A 13,163-nucleotide genomic window follows, 5' to 3' on the forward strand; every position below is an offset into this window, starting at 1 on the left:
GCGGCATGTGGGATCTTCCCGGACCAGGGCTCGAACCCATGTCCCCTGCATTGGCAGGCGGATTCTTAACCACTGTGCCACCAGGGAAGTCCTATAACTATCTTTTGTTTCGATTTAATTCCTTGTTTCTTGTGTGTCTTCTGCCCTAGAATGTTGACCTCACAAGACCAAGAATTTTTGTTGTTTGTTTCCCACTGCCTTATCCCTAGCCCCTAAAATAGTGCCTGGCAATAAATATCTGTGGAAAGAAACAAGGGCAGAAGGAAATAAAGAAGTGCAGGCTAAATGACCGAGGGAACAAATGAATGAATGAATGTAGACCTATAAGGTTAAATAAATGAAATGGGAATAAAAGGGACTTTGGGGAAAAAGGACCCCAAATTCCCACATTTGGAATATAGAGGAACTACGATTTAAAGAAACAAAAAGACAGTTATTTTATTTTTGTTTTAAAATCCTTGAGTGAGGAGAACTGAGAAATTTTATATAAAAAGGTCCCCTGCTATTGCTAGGGTGAGTGTCGGTGGGGGGCAGTCAGAGATAACAGCATGGAAGGGGGTCGGTGGGGAAGAAACGGGGCTTAGGGGCTGGAAGCTGAGAGTGGAGGGTGGCGAGCAGGGCTGCCAGGGGAGTGAGCACAGAACAGTGGGGGTGGGGGTGACTCAGTCATCCCATTCATCATCCTCATCGTCATCACCAGCCTGGTCCTCCCCTTCGTCTAGAGGGAGAGAGAAAGAGTGGAACTCAGGATGGGCAGGAGGGTTCAAAAGCCATGGAGAGGGGGGTTACTAGGGCCTGGGAGGTTGGGACTCAGGGCCCTGGGGGACTGAGATCTCATGCTTGGAAATTAGATCTGGGGCCTGTGTGTTGGATGAAGAAGGGGCCCCCTCAGAGGAGGGAGATTTAGGGCCAAGGTAGGGACTATAGCTGGGGTCTGGGTTCTAGTTGGAGTCGAGGTTAATATTACTGTCAAAAATGTGTGGTTAGTTGGGATATTATTGTCACACAAGGGGTTAATTTTAACAGACTTATCACTTAATGGGGTGGATTTAAATATTAGCAAAGGTGGAGGAAATTACAATAACATTGTTTCATAATGGGTTAAGGTTAACATTGTTGACACGGAATGGGGTTAATGATGATGTCATGGTCAAAAGATGAGGTTCATTATGATATTGTCATGTAATGGATTCATGTTAATCTTGTGAACAGACTCTGGGGTTGATGTTAATATTATTGTCAAAGTTGTAGTTAATTATATTATTGTCACATAATAGGTTGAGGTTAATATTATCATCATATAATTGTCATATGATGACAATATTGTTGACACATTAAGGGATTAATGTCAACGTTATTGTAAAAGATTGGGTTAGTTATAATATTATCACATAATGTGTTAAGGTTAATCTGTTGACACATGGCGTTAGAGTCAATATGATGGTCAAAGATGGGGTTCCTTGTAATATTATCATCACAAAGCGGGCTAGTGTTAATACTATTGAACATATGGGATTAATGTTATTATTGTCAAAGATAGATAGAGTTAATCATATTACTGTTACATAATGACAGTTAACGTTGTAGAAAAAGAGACTGATAAAAGATTCATGTTCATGCTTTCATCAACAGATGGGGCTAATGTTACTATTGATGGTGGCTGTTAGGGGTGTTTTTAGGCTGACACTAGCTGGGAACCAGGGTCGGGGTCCCAACAGGATGGGCTCCGAATGTCAGGCTCGCAGGGGACGGGGGGCTCTCACCCGATGAATGGATGGCTCTGCTTCTCTTCTGCATCACGTGCATCAGGGCCCCCACCAGCCCCTCGGAGCTCTGAGGTGGCGGTTGCAGCGCTGAGCTCTCTGGGGCCCCAGGGGTCTGCAGCAAGCAGGGTCCAGCACACAGGGCTCAGGGCCTGTGAGAGGAGCGCTTCTCCCCACCCCTCATCAACCTTTCTCCTCCTACACACTCCAGTCTCCCCATCAACCTCCCAACCCTATCACTCAACCCCCAAATCCTGGGACCCCCATCAGTCTCAGCCCTGGCCCCCTAATATCCTGACTTGTGCAGCACACCCCAGAGTCCCAGTCCCCCAATCCTCCATCACGCCGGCCCTCACCTTGTTCAGCTGAATTCCCTGCCGGATTTGATCCAAAAGTGCCCCCCGACCCCCACCAGGGGCCAGGCCCCCCACAAGCCCCAGAGAAGGAGGGGGTGGGGGAGCGATTGGTCCGTCCCCAGAGCTGGGTGGTGGCGGTGGTGGTGGTGGTGGCGGAGGCATGGGCGGCCCCCCAGCTCCAGCGGGGGGAGGGGGCGGTGGTACAGAGCGTCCAGTGGCTGGAGGGGGTGGTGGCGGAGGGCCCCCTCGGCCCGGGGGTGGGGGTGCCCGGGGAGTTGGCGGGGGAGGAGCACCTCCCGAAGGTACAGGGGGTAGTGGGCCAGAGCGACCCTTGTTACTCCCCACAGCTGGGGGCCGGGGGGGCTGGTTCCCTCCTCGGGATGGCGGTGGGGGCGGTGGAAGCGGCTCTGAGGGGGAAAGATAACACAGAACTATTATTATAGTTTTCTTCAGAGCCTCATTTTTGCTCATTTGTAAAATGGGTACCCTAACTGACCAACTCCCAATTCGAGCGGTATAGGGGTTTCCATGAGGACTGAGTGCCTGCAGTGTATCTCTTAGAGATCAGCTACCAGGGTTGGAGAAGAAGGAGGTGTCCAGAAAGAGGGGGGCTCACCCTGGCGCCTCATCTCCTTCCGCACAGCCTCCAGCCCGCCCTGGTTCTCAATGAAGTCATAGATAAATTTGGAGGTCTCCGCATCAGTGAGCTGGGCCTCACTGATTCCCGCCCTGGAGAACAGGCTCCGCAGATCTGGGTCCAGGTTGTTCACCTGCCCAGGAGGAAAAAGGCCGGGGCAGGGGTGTGGGAATAATGTGGGGAGGGAAGGGGCACAAATTTTCATGGGGTCCACCCCAGAGAGGGATCTAAGAGGGGTGTGGGAAGGGTGGGGTCTGGGGGGTAGGTCTGGAGCAGTGGACTATGGAAAGGTAGGTGGGAGTTGAGTGGGGTCCAGGGGACTTTGGAGTTACTCACGTCAAATCCATTCTGGGGGTCCCACCCCACGTGGCTGACATGTCTGAGGGAGGTGAGGAGACCCCAGTGAAGCCCCACGGCTCCTCCTTCCCTCTCTTCCTAGTGAAGCCCTCTTGCCCTCTCCTGCCCAGAGGGACTCTGAGGGGCCAGAATTAATGAATGAGTCTTAAGTGAATGAAGGAATGAGAGCAGTAGTTATGGAACTAGAAGGGGTCCATAGTTTGTGGTACCCATCTGTCCGCCCAGCCCTCTTTCCACCATCCATCCACCCACCTATTTGCCCACATAGCCATTCACATTCACTTGTCAGACCATTGATCTATATACATTTGTCTCCCCAGTCATCTGTCCACACACATCTATTTACCCATTTGTCCACCAATCTGTCCTAACCCACACTTGTCCATCCACCCATCCATCTACCCATGTGCCCATCTTTCCATCCATTCACTCACTTGACTACCCATTCAACCACACACTTCTGTCCATTTACCCATTGAACTGTCCATTCATCCACATATCTGGCCACCTATCCATCCCCATCCACCTTGTCTGTGAACAAATCAGCTTATATACCCATCAGACCACATACTCATCCACTCACCCATCCATCTACCTACCCACTTCCCATTTACCCATCCATTCCTTCTCCAACCCACCCATTCACTCATTCATCCAACTATCCATCTACCCACCCATCCACTCACCCACCAGCCCACCCAGGGTGGGATTAGGGTGGGACTAGCTTGAGGTGAGTGAGGTGCCTAGGGAGTAAAATTTCAGGAGGCACTCAGTCTCTGAGTCATGAATTGTGGTTACATGACCCGGAGAGTGACTGCCTCTGTAAAAGTTGGCAACCTTGGTGCCTTTGGTGCCTCTCCCTAGTCTCCGGCTTTGAACCCACCCACCTACCCATCCACTCATCTACCTACTCCCCCACCCACCCATCCATTTTCCCATCCTTCCATCCACTCAACTCTCCTCCTATCCACCTGCTCATCTGCTCCCCCACCCCCAGGATCCGTGGGCCCACTGGGGAGAGGTTCTCACTTGAATCCACTGGGTGCACCAATATCAGCCTTGCTGATCTTTTTCTTCCCTGAGCGTTTCTTATCACCTGGACCAGGTCCAGGTACAGGGAGCCCACGGTATCGTGAATTCGTGATGTCTGGGTTCTGGATGTCCACTGTCACCAGCCCCAGGGACAGTGAGCCAGCTGCTGGGCCTGTGGGGTAAAATGGGTGACTGGGCCACTGACCCACTTACCTACCAACCAGAGCATAGAAGCAAGAGACAGGAAGATGGTTGAGGGAATCTGTGTGTTTGATGGTCATGGAGGGAGCGGGTGAGGGGTCCAGATAGGGTTTATGGAGAAGTGGGTGGGTGGGTGTCATAAACCATCCATACATTCACTAATTCATTTATTTATTTATTTACTCATGCTTAAGTACTGACTCATTTATTCACTGGCTCATCGACTAATTTGTTAAATTATTCGTTCACTCATTCAATAGTTACTTTCTTCACCGACTGAAATGTTATGTCACTTATTCATTTATTCACTGCCGAATTCATTCAATCACTCATTCATTGATTAATTTACTCAATCATCCATCCATCTATTCATCCATTTATCCACATACCCACTCACCTATACATCTCTACACCCACTTATACATCTATCTATATTTTCATCCTTCCATCAATTCATGCCCCTGTTCAACCATCTTTCCACCACCAATCCATCCACCCACACATTCACCCACTTGTCGCTGCACCCACCCACCTACTCATCCATCCACCCACTCCCCACCTGTGTATCCATTCACCCCCCCACCCACCTGCCCATATAGAGACACAGGGAAGAACAGCACTCACCCCCTTGGTCTCCACCTGGGTGTGGGGGCAGGGGTGGGAGCCCTCCTCTTCTCTCTGGGAAGATGGAATGGGTAGAGAGCTATCGCAACCCTGCCACAGGTGCCGGGGCTGGCCCCTTCTTACTCCTCCTTGCAGTAGAGGGCTCACCTTCATTGGCTGGCACTGGTGGAGGCGGAAGCTGGCGCCTGTCTGTGGAGAGACAGGTGGACTTGGAACCAGAACCATGAGAGGGGCTTTTCCAGCTCCCCACTCTTGCACTCACTTCTCCTCAACCTCTTTTTCTCCCCCAAGGCCTCCTCACCTCCACTTTGCCTCTGATTTCGTTTTTGTATCTTCTCCTGCACCAGGGTCTGAAAGGCCTGGGCCTCACCCTCGTCTGCGAAGTTCAGCCCCGCTTGGCAGTCCTGCACGTGCGTGGGGGGGTCAGTGGCCTTCCAGGCCCCCCCACCTTTCCCATCTCCTCCCTTCACCCCAACTGAGGCCCAGGGGTTAGGTGGTCACTTACATCTCCAGCGAAGGTGTGGAAAAAGGGGGTGGGAGTGGAGTAGACCAGCTGTGAGTACAGTTCCTGTTCCCAGAGCAGCCGGCCAGCCTGGAGAAGTGGGGAACACACTGGCACTGAGGCGTGCCCTGGGTGGCAAGCCTCTGTTTTCTGGACAGGGAACATGGTATACAAACTCGGGGCCCTGGGATCTGATTTGGAGATTTCCAGCTCTGCATCAGAGATTTGGGGGTCTAGGTGTCAGATGTGGAGGGTTGGGGTACAGTATGGGAATCAGACACTTCAGTGAGAGATTTGGATTTGGGGTCCAGGGCCCTAGATGTGGAACTTGGGGACTTGAATTTGAGGATTTTGGACTCTAGTCCTAGAAAACTGAGCCCATTCGTAGAATCATCCCAAATCCCCCCTTTTATGGGGGCCTTCATTTGGGCAGGTAGGGCTCCAGTATTAGGAGTTGGGGTTGAGATTTGAGGTTCAGACATATAGACTTGGGAGGATTTTTTGGAGGCGGGTTCAGCCAACGTATGTGCAATTTGAGGTTTGTAGAGCAGAGTTATGGCTTAGGGGTTTGGTCAATATTTTATGGTCCTGGGATCTTGATGTGGTCCTACTGGATCTACCTTTATGGTTTAGAAGGTTGAATTTGGGGTTTATGCTTAGAGAGTTTAGTTGAGGATTTGTGGAACAGATTTATGACTTAGGAGCTAGGCAAAATTCTGGAGTTCAGGAGTTTTGATGGGCGATTTCTGAGACCCAAAATGTTGAGTTTCGAACAGATTGGAGGTTCAGGTAAAAATACAGTACCCATTTTTTTTGGAGTTTGTGGAACAGATTAGACTTAGGAGGTATACTAATATTGGGGGGTATAGATCTTGACATGAAGACTCTGGGGTCAGTCATCGAGGACTTAGAAAGACAAACCAGAGGTTGACATTTGGATGAAGTCTTTGGTTCTGGGGCTCAGGGGTTCATTGATCTGCCTGAGGGCTCAGGGCTATGGACACAGCTCTGGGTCTGTGGGTTGAAAAATGGGTTGTCTGTCCAGTGGGGGGACACTTCACCTGAAGGCCGTAAAGGCGGATGAAGTAAGACTTCTGGGGGTTATCCTTCACGAAGCACACAGCCCCACAATGTTCCTTGGTCCAGTGCTCAGCTCCACGGGGCAGCGCCAGGTACAGCTGAACAACCGCGGTGGCCAGCGTCTGGGAGGGGAGAACAGGACTCAGTGGAATCTGGTCAGGGGCAGCCAGAGGGTCTGGGAACCAGACCTGGTCCTTCCTTTTCCATGACTGTCATGGCTCTGAAGGAAGAGCCGCAGCCAGAGGGAAACTGAATGGACATCGACATCTTCCTGGGATTGGTGAATGGGGGTAAGTGGATTCTAGGAGAGATGATGGAGAGGAAGAGGAGGAGGGCAAGAAAGAGAAAGAGAGGAGGATGGGGAAGATGAGGAGAGAGGAAGGAGGAGAGGGGGAGGATGGGGAAGATGAAGAGATGGAAGAGGAGGAGGAGACGAAGAAGAGGAAAGGGACACAGGGAGGGCCAGGAGATCCCCAGCTCACCCAGCATTTCCGTCCAAGCATCTCAAAGAGTCGCTGGTTCTCATGGTTCTGGAGGAGGGCGGAGGGTATGTTCTGCTGAACCCCTGGTCCTCCACGGCCCCCAGGCCTGCCTCCCGAAGGTCCTCCACTCATGGTGCCTCCTGCCCTTGTCCTCTCCAGCTAGCTCTGAGTGCAGGGTAAGAAGAGGAACTTTCGCAGTGAGCAGGGGAACAGGAAGTGCAAAAAACCACAAGGGAAACAAGTCCTCCAGGGGCCCCTCGGTGGGCCTGGCCTCCTCCTCCTCCTCCCTTAGACTGGGGCCCTCCTCCATTTGACTGGTGAGACCCATGTTTTGGACCAGCTCATGTCCTCCTCCTTTTTTCTTACTCTCTGGGGCCCATCTCCCTCTAACTAGCTCGGGCCCTCCTCCCCCTGGTTGGCTGGCAGCAAGAGCAGGGCACTGCAGCATTTCTGCAGTGTGGCAGGGAGCAGTCATGGGCTGGGCGGCCTCCTTCCTCCCCAAAGCATCTATAGTTAGTCTGGGCCCGAGGTCCAAGGCCCCTAGCGCTGAAGGGTTGCTGCGCTAAAGCTTTTCCTTCAATTCCACAGCGAGCGCCTGGGATCCCACCCCTCTCCTGAGACCCCAACAACTTGCTCGCACCCAGCTCAACTTCCCCATCCCTACCCCTGCCTCCCTGCAGCTCCCAAATTCCTTGCTGCTTATCATCCCATTTTGGTAAGAAACGGATTTTATAGCATATATAACTGCCTAAGCAACATTTTGTTTAGTTGCTGTTGCCTTTGAACTTTTGAAAGTATGTGATATTTGGAGACTTGTCTTTCCCCCCACTCAACATTCTATTTTTATCTAACAAACATTCATGTAGCACTGAACGTGTGCGCCAGGCACTGTTCTGAAATATTGACTCATTTAAATATTGACTCATTGAAATCCTCACATCAGCCCGGGGGACACACACAATTTTTACTGTGCCCATTTGATGGAGGGAAACTGAGGCACAGAGTGGTTAAATGATTTCCCCAGTAGCTCCTAGCTAGCAAGTGGTAGAGCCCAGATTGCATGCCAGGCAGGCTGGGTACAGAGTGTGCACTTTTCATCAGGATGCTCTACACCTGCTCTGTTACTAAGATTCGTATTTGCCTGTTACTGCTATATAGTATTCTATTGTGTTACTGTACAATTTGTTCATATTCTCCTGTTAACAGACATCTGAGCTGTTTCTGGCTTTTGTGGTTGGCAACAAGGCTGCTGTGTTCCCTCCTGTACGCATCTCCTGGTCCACGTAGTCATGCACACTCTCAGGAGGGGAATTGGGGCGTTGTAGGGTTTGCATAGCTCTAACTTTGACAGACTGTTTCCCCAAGTGAATGCCAGCTCGGTCCCCACTCCTTCCTGGGCCTGTTGCCTGTTTGGAGACGTGAAGTTCTTAGGTACACATACAGCAGCTTGGGGGAGCTGAGCACGTCTGGGGTGTGCCTGGCATTCCCAGGTACCTGAAGGGAAACAGCACATCTCAAGGCAGGACCCACAGTCCTACCTGGAAACCTGTATGACTCCCACACGTGCAGGTGCCAAGCTTCTCTCCTAAGCCTAGGCTCAAGGCCCCTTCTGGTGTGGCAATTCCAACCTCCCTCCCTCCTTTCTCTGCTCACAACCCAGCGAATGGTGCTCCCAACTTACCGGGTGATTTCATACCTCCCGGCCTGGAGCCCCTTCCAGCCTGTTCATTAGGGCAAGGTCTTGCTTTTTTCTTAGGAAACCACTGCATTCATTCATATTGACACTGTTCATTGAGCTCTCACTGTGTGCCAGGCATCTCTCCAGTATCTGGCACAAACTAGACATTCAATAAATGTTTCTTGAAGGAATGAATGAGGGATTAATGTCTAATTTGATTTAGTATTTTCTGATCCTTTTCTAAGTGCCTCACACTTATGTACTCATTTCATGGGCACAGATGACCCCCTGAGGTAAGCACTCCAGCTATCTACATTTTACTGATAGGGAAGCTGAGGCCCAGAGAAGCTTAGCTAACTTGCCCGAGGTCACACAGCTTATGACTGGTGGAGCTGAGGCCAATTATGTGAGAAATGGTTCCTAAACTGTTAAATGCCACATGGGGCCCGAAATAAAATTCTTCTACTCCTTCTCTGTCTTTTGTTCTCCTTCTTTCTCCGCTCCTAGATCTGTCCCCTTTAAGTCTACATCAGGGGGCTTTAAACCTCTGTTACATTTGCTGGTTATTTTGTAAATTAACATTTAAAAGTTGTATATTTCCTGTTCTTTTTTTAAAATAAATTTATTTATCCTTTGTGTTGGGTCTTCGTTTCTGTGCAAGGGCTTTCTCCAGCTGCGGTGAGCAGGGCCCACCCTTCATCGCGGTGCGCAGGCCTCTCACTGTCGTGGCCTCTCCCGTTGCGGAGCACAGGCTCCCGATGCGCAGGCTCAGCAGTTGTGGCCCATGGGCTTAGTTGCTCCGCGGCACGTGGGATCTTCCCAGACCAGGGCTCCAACCCGTGTCCCCTACATTGGCAGGCAGATTCTTAACCACTTCGCCACCAGGGAAGCCCTATATTTCCTGTTCTTACTTCTAAGGAGCAGACAGGTTTAAAACTTACATTTTTCTCCAAATGAAAAACCGAAAGTAGATTTTTATTATTTTAGTGCCTAATAGAATGAGTTTCCCCACCCTGGAAAACAGTGATTTATTCATCATTTTACAATCAGTTTTCATTTTATTCAGATTATTGAATTGCTCTGGTGACCTGCACTAATAATTTGGAGCTGGTTTATTTTACTTTTATTTGTTCCCATCAACTCTTGCTTTTCTGTATTGGATTACAGTATTTGGTGAGGTGATGACCTCAAAGGTAATTTGCTCTCCTGGGCCTTCAAATAGATTAAAAAAGAACAAAAACCCTAATCTAGCTTTTCCGGTTGTTCTCAGCAGGAGAGTGGATTGAATACTTACAAGTCAGCCCACCACAGAGGGGAGCAGTTTTAACGTACTTCTTAGTAATCCAGTGAATACCCAGGAACCCCCAAGAACCGGGATATGCCTAATAACTTACACCCACCTGATGCTCCCCCATCACCTCTCTCTGCCAACCCCCAGGGATCACCAGACACAGAGTCATTTCCTGTTTATATCTTGTGCTTATTTTGCTTTATTTTGAGGGGATATTGCTTGCAAGATTCTGACTGCCATGCCTCAAGTCCTGAGTAGGTAATAAGACATTGTCGGTTATAAGACATGGGAGTGTCAAGCACACCCCAGTCACTGCCACGCGATTGAACCCACGGAGGTGATATAGGAATGGGCAGGGTCCTGCTGAAATCACGCACAACTGAGATTGGGACTTGAACCCACAGGCTGGGACTTGAACCCAGCCAAAACCCAGATTGGGACTTGAACCCACTGTCTTTTAATTGAGATCACACACCTGGTCTCAGAACTTAATGAAGCTCAGGTTCTTGATGTCTCCTTACAGAAAGAATTCAGTGAGAGACAAAGTGATAGGTAAGAAGTGGATTTATTTAGAGAGAAACACACTCCACAGACAGAATGTGGTCCATCTCAAAAGGCAGGAATGGCCTTAGGAGAAGCATTCCACAGAGTGTGGGCCATCTCAGAAGGCGAGAGGCCCTGAAATACAGCGTGGTTAGTTTTTATGGGCTGGGTAATTTCATAGGCTAATGAGTAGGAGGATTATTCCAACTGTTTGGGGGAAGGGGCGGGGATTTCCAGGAATTGGGCCACCACCCATTTTTGACCTTTTATGGTCCGCTTTGGAACTGTCATGGCACTGATGGGTGTGTCATTTAGTGTATGCTAATGTATTACAATGAGCGTATAATGAGGCTCAAGGTCTACTGGAAGTTGAATCTTCCACCATCTTGGACCTAGTCGGTTCTAGTCAGTTTTTGTCATGTCCTATGGCTATGCCATTCTTTTAAAAGTTGTGTCCTGCCCCTTTCCCTCCCGTTTCACTACTGCTGTCCTCAAAGGCCAAACTGAGGCCAAGGTGGCAAAATTTCCTTTGCCATGCCATCCTTCTCCTCCCCTTTCCTTCCTGCCCCTCGTGGTCCTCCCTACCCCTGACTGAGGGGTGCTTCCTGGGGACAGGCCTAAGGAAACAGCAGTTCCCAGCCCTTGGACCCAATGCTCCCTTTTCATAAGAAACATTTTGGGAGGCCTCTTTTTACCATTCAGGAATGACAATCATGGATGTTATGAGTCTTGGTGGTGTGGAGCTGTCCCCCAGCATCTCAGGCCCCTGCCTATTCAATGCCAAAGCACCTCCATCATTGTGATAACAAAAGTCTGCCTACCAGGAATTCCCCAAACACACTCCCAGGGTAGGCAGGAACTGGACCCTCATCTGCCTTGTTCATTGCCATATCCCCACCACCTAGCATAAGACCCTGAATGCAAAAGCTCAATCAATATTTATTGAATAATCATTGTATGGTCTAGATATCTATGCTGTGATTTACTGCCCTCTTCCCACTGAGCTCCCTTGTCCTCTCTTCACCTCCCTGCATGGGGAAAGAGGGAAGAAAAACAGCTCGGAGTGTGCAGGGGCCAGCCCCTCCCACAGAGATGTCTATACTGTTCACTGATGCTACGGGCAAATGGGTGCTTTAGGGGCCCTCAGGAGCGGGGGTGATTTCTAGTCCTGTTCAGGATAGAGTGAGGACAGGGTGTGCACAGAAAAGCAGAGACGACTGTAGAGATAAGAATTGCTCAGTGGATAGAACCAGATTCGGAGCCCTACAGCCTGGCTCTGGCTCTGGCACTTACCAGTTGTTTAAAGTCTGGTAACCCCTCAGTGCCTCAGTTCTCTCACCCATAAAGTGGAGATAATAATAGTATTGACTACTGGGAAGATTAAATGAGATAATTCATGTGATGAGGGCAGAGCTTAACATGTTTTAATTTTGCATTGTTGTTTGTTTTCATGGAATAGCTGAGTAACTTGGATGAATTAACTTTTTCCTTGCTGCAAAGTCCATCTCAGAGATCCATTGTGTGGGCCCAGCTAGACTCTTCCAGGGCCGTGACATGTTCCTGGAGACCTCCCGGCCAACCTCGGAGGTCCCACCCACCACGTTTCCTGCCCTACTCCTCCCACCTGCACGGAAAAACACTGTGCCAGCCAGCTCTCCCCTTCTAGGTTTGTGCTGCTAACCTCGGACCAGCCGGGGAGCTAAAGGTCCCCTCCTGGTCCCTACACTGCCCACAACCTCAAAGTCACCACCAACTTTCCCTAAATGGGTACTCCCTACCCCCTACCCCGATCTGTGACACCAGAAGGACACACACCCGAGTGTGCGTGACGCTAAGAGTTTCAACTTTCCGGTCAGTGGGTCCCAAGGGCCGCCCACTGTGAGCCCAAGAGTGTTAACGGGGCAGTCTGGAATGGACCACTGTGGGCGTGGGGAGGAACGCAAAATGGAGCTGTCGCCCAGGATCATACCACTGTGGAGGGGGTAGCCATCTTGCAACATACCATTTTGTTTGTGGGGGAGGGATACGACGGCTGCCTCATTCCCTAATGGAGAGAGGAGTGTCACAATTCTGCTTGTCCCAAGATCCCCCTCCTGTCCTCCTGATTCCCACCCGCTTAGGATGAGCCTCACTCTCTGGTCTCACCCTCAACCTTCTCACATCTGCCATCTTAACCACTTTCACCACCTCCTCGATTCCTTAATTTCGAAGCAGCTCGCGACGTACCGGAGCCGGCAATTGGCTCACAGGTGAGGAGAGCAGGAGACCGCCATGGCCTCTGATTGGTCGATGACCGAGTTCTCGTCCTTGTTGTTCTTTGAAGCTACGCGAGTTCGGAGAATAAGATAGTCCCGCCTCTGCTCCTTTGCTCCGGGCTCCCATTGGTCATGGGCTCGAGGCATGCGCAGTAGATGCCAGACCAGTGTGCCGGGCCACTTAAGCCGGGCTTTGGGGATTTGGGTTGGTGGCTTTGAATACCGCCTCAGAAGTTCAGATTGTTCAAGTGTAGGAGGGGCAGAAGGTGGAGTTTACTGCTGGGGTTTACTTAGATCATACATCAGGGCGTGGCGCCTGGTGCACTGGGCATTACAATCGTAAACAATGTAATTCACCCACT

The 13,163-nt window shown here is 50.3% G+C and overlaps 1 protein-coding gene across 2 annotated transcripts; it reads right to left on the bottom strand.

Annotated features, from left to right (window-relative positions):
* Positions 1-414: 414 nt before the first annotated feature.
* On the bottom strand, positions 415-7,253 carry WAS (WASP actin nucleation promoting factor). Of its 2 annotated transcripts, none has more exons than XM_059050126.2 (12): positions 7,035-7,253; positions 6,534-6,674; positions 5,476-5,562; positions 5,272-5,374; positions 5,118-5,159; positions 4,971-5,024; positions 4,143-4,317; positions 3,093-3,135; positions 2,736-2,889; positions 2,120-2,526; positions 1,764-1,878; positions 415-718 (listed from the first exon to the last, which is right to left on the bottom strand). In XM_059050126.2, exons 1-12 carry the CDS (start codon positions 7,164-7,166, stop codon positions 663-665), a joined length of 1,509 nt encoding a protein of 502 aa, XP_058906109.1. In that variant the 5' UTR covers positions 7,167-7,253; the 3' UTR covers positions 415-662. The 2 variants fall into 2 exon arrangements, with proteins under 2 accessions (XP_058906109.1, XP_066880124.1); XM_067024023.1 differs by having other exon boundaries at positions 416-718; positions 4,986-5,024; positions 7,035-7,237.
* Between the last annotated feature and the right edge of the window lie 5,910 nt (positions 7,254-13,163).

Source organism: Kogia breviceps, chromosome X (assembly GCF_026419965.1).
Source record: "Kogia breviceps isolate mKogBre1 chromosome X, mKogBre1 haplotype 1, whole genome shotgun sequence".
NCBI lineage: Eukaryota > Metazoa > Chordata > Mammalia > Artiodactyla > Physeteridae > Kogia > Kogia breviceps.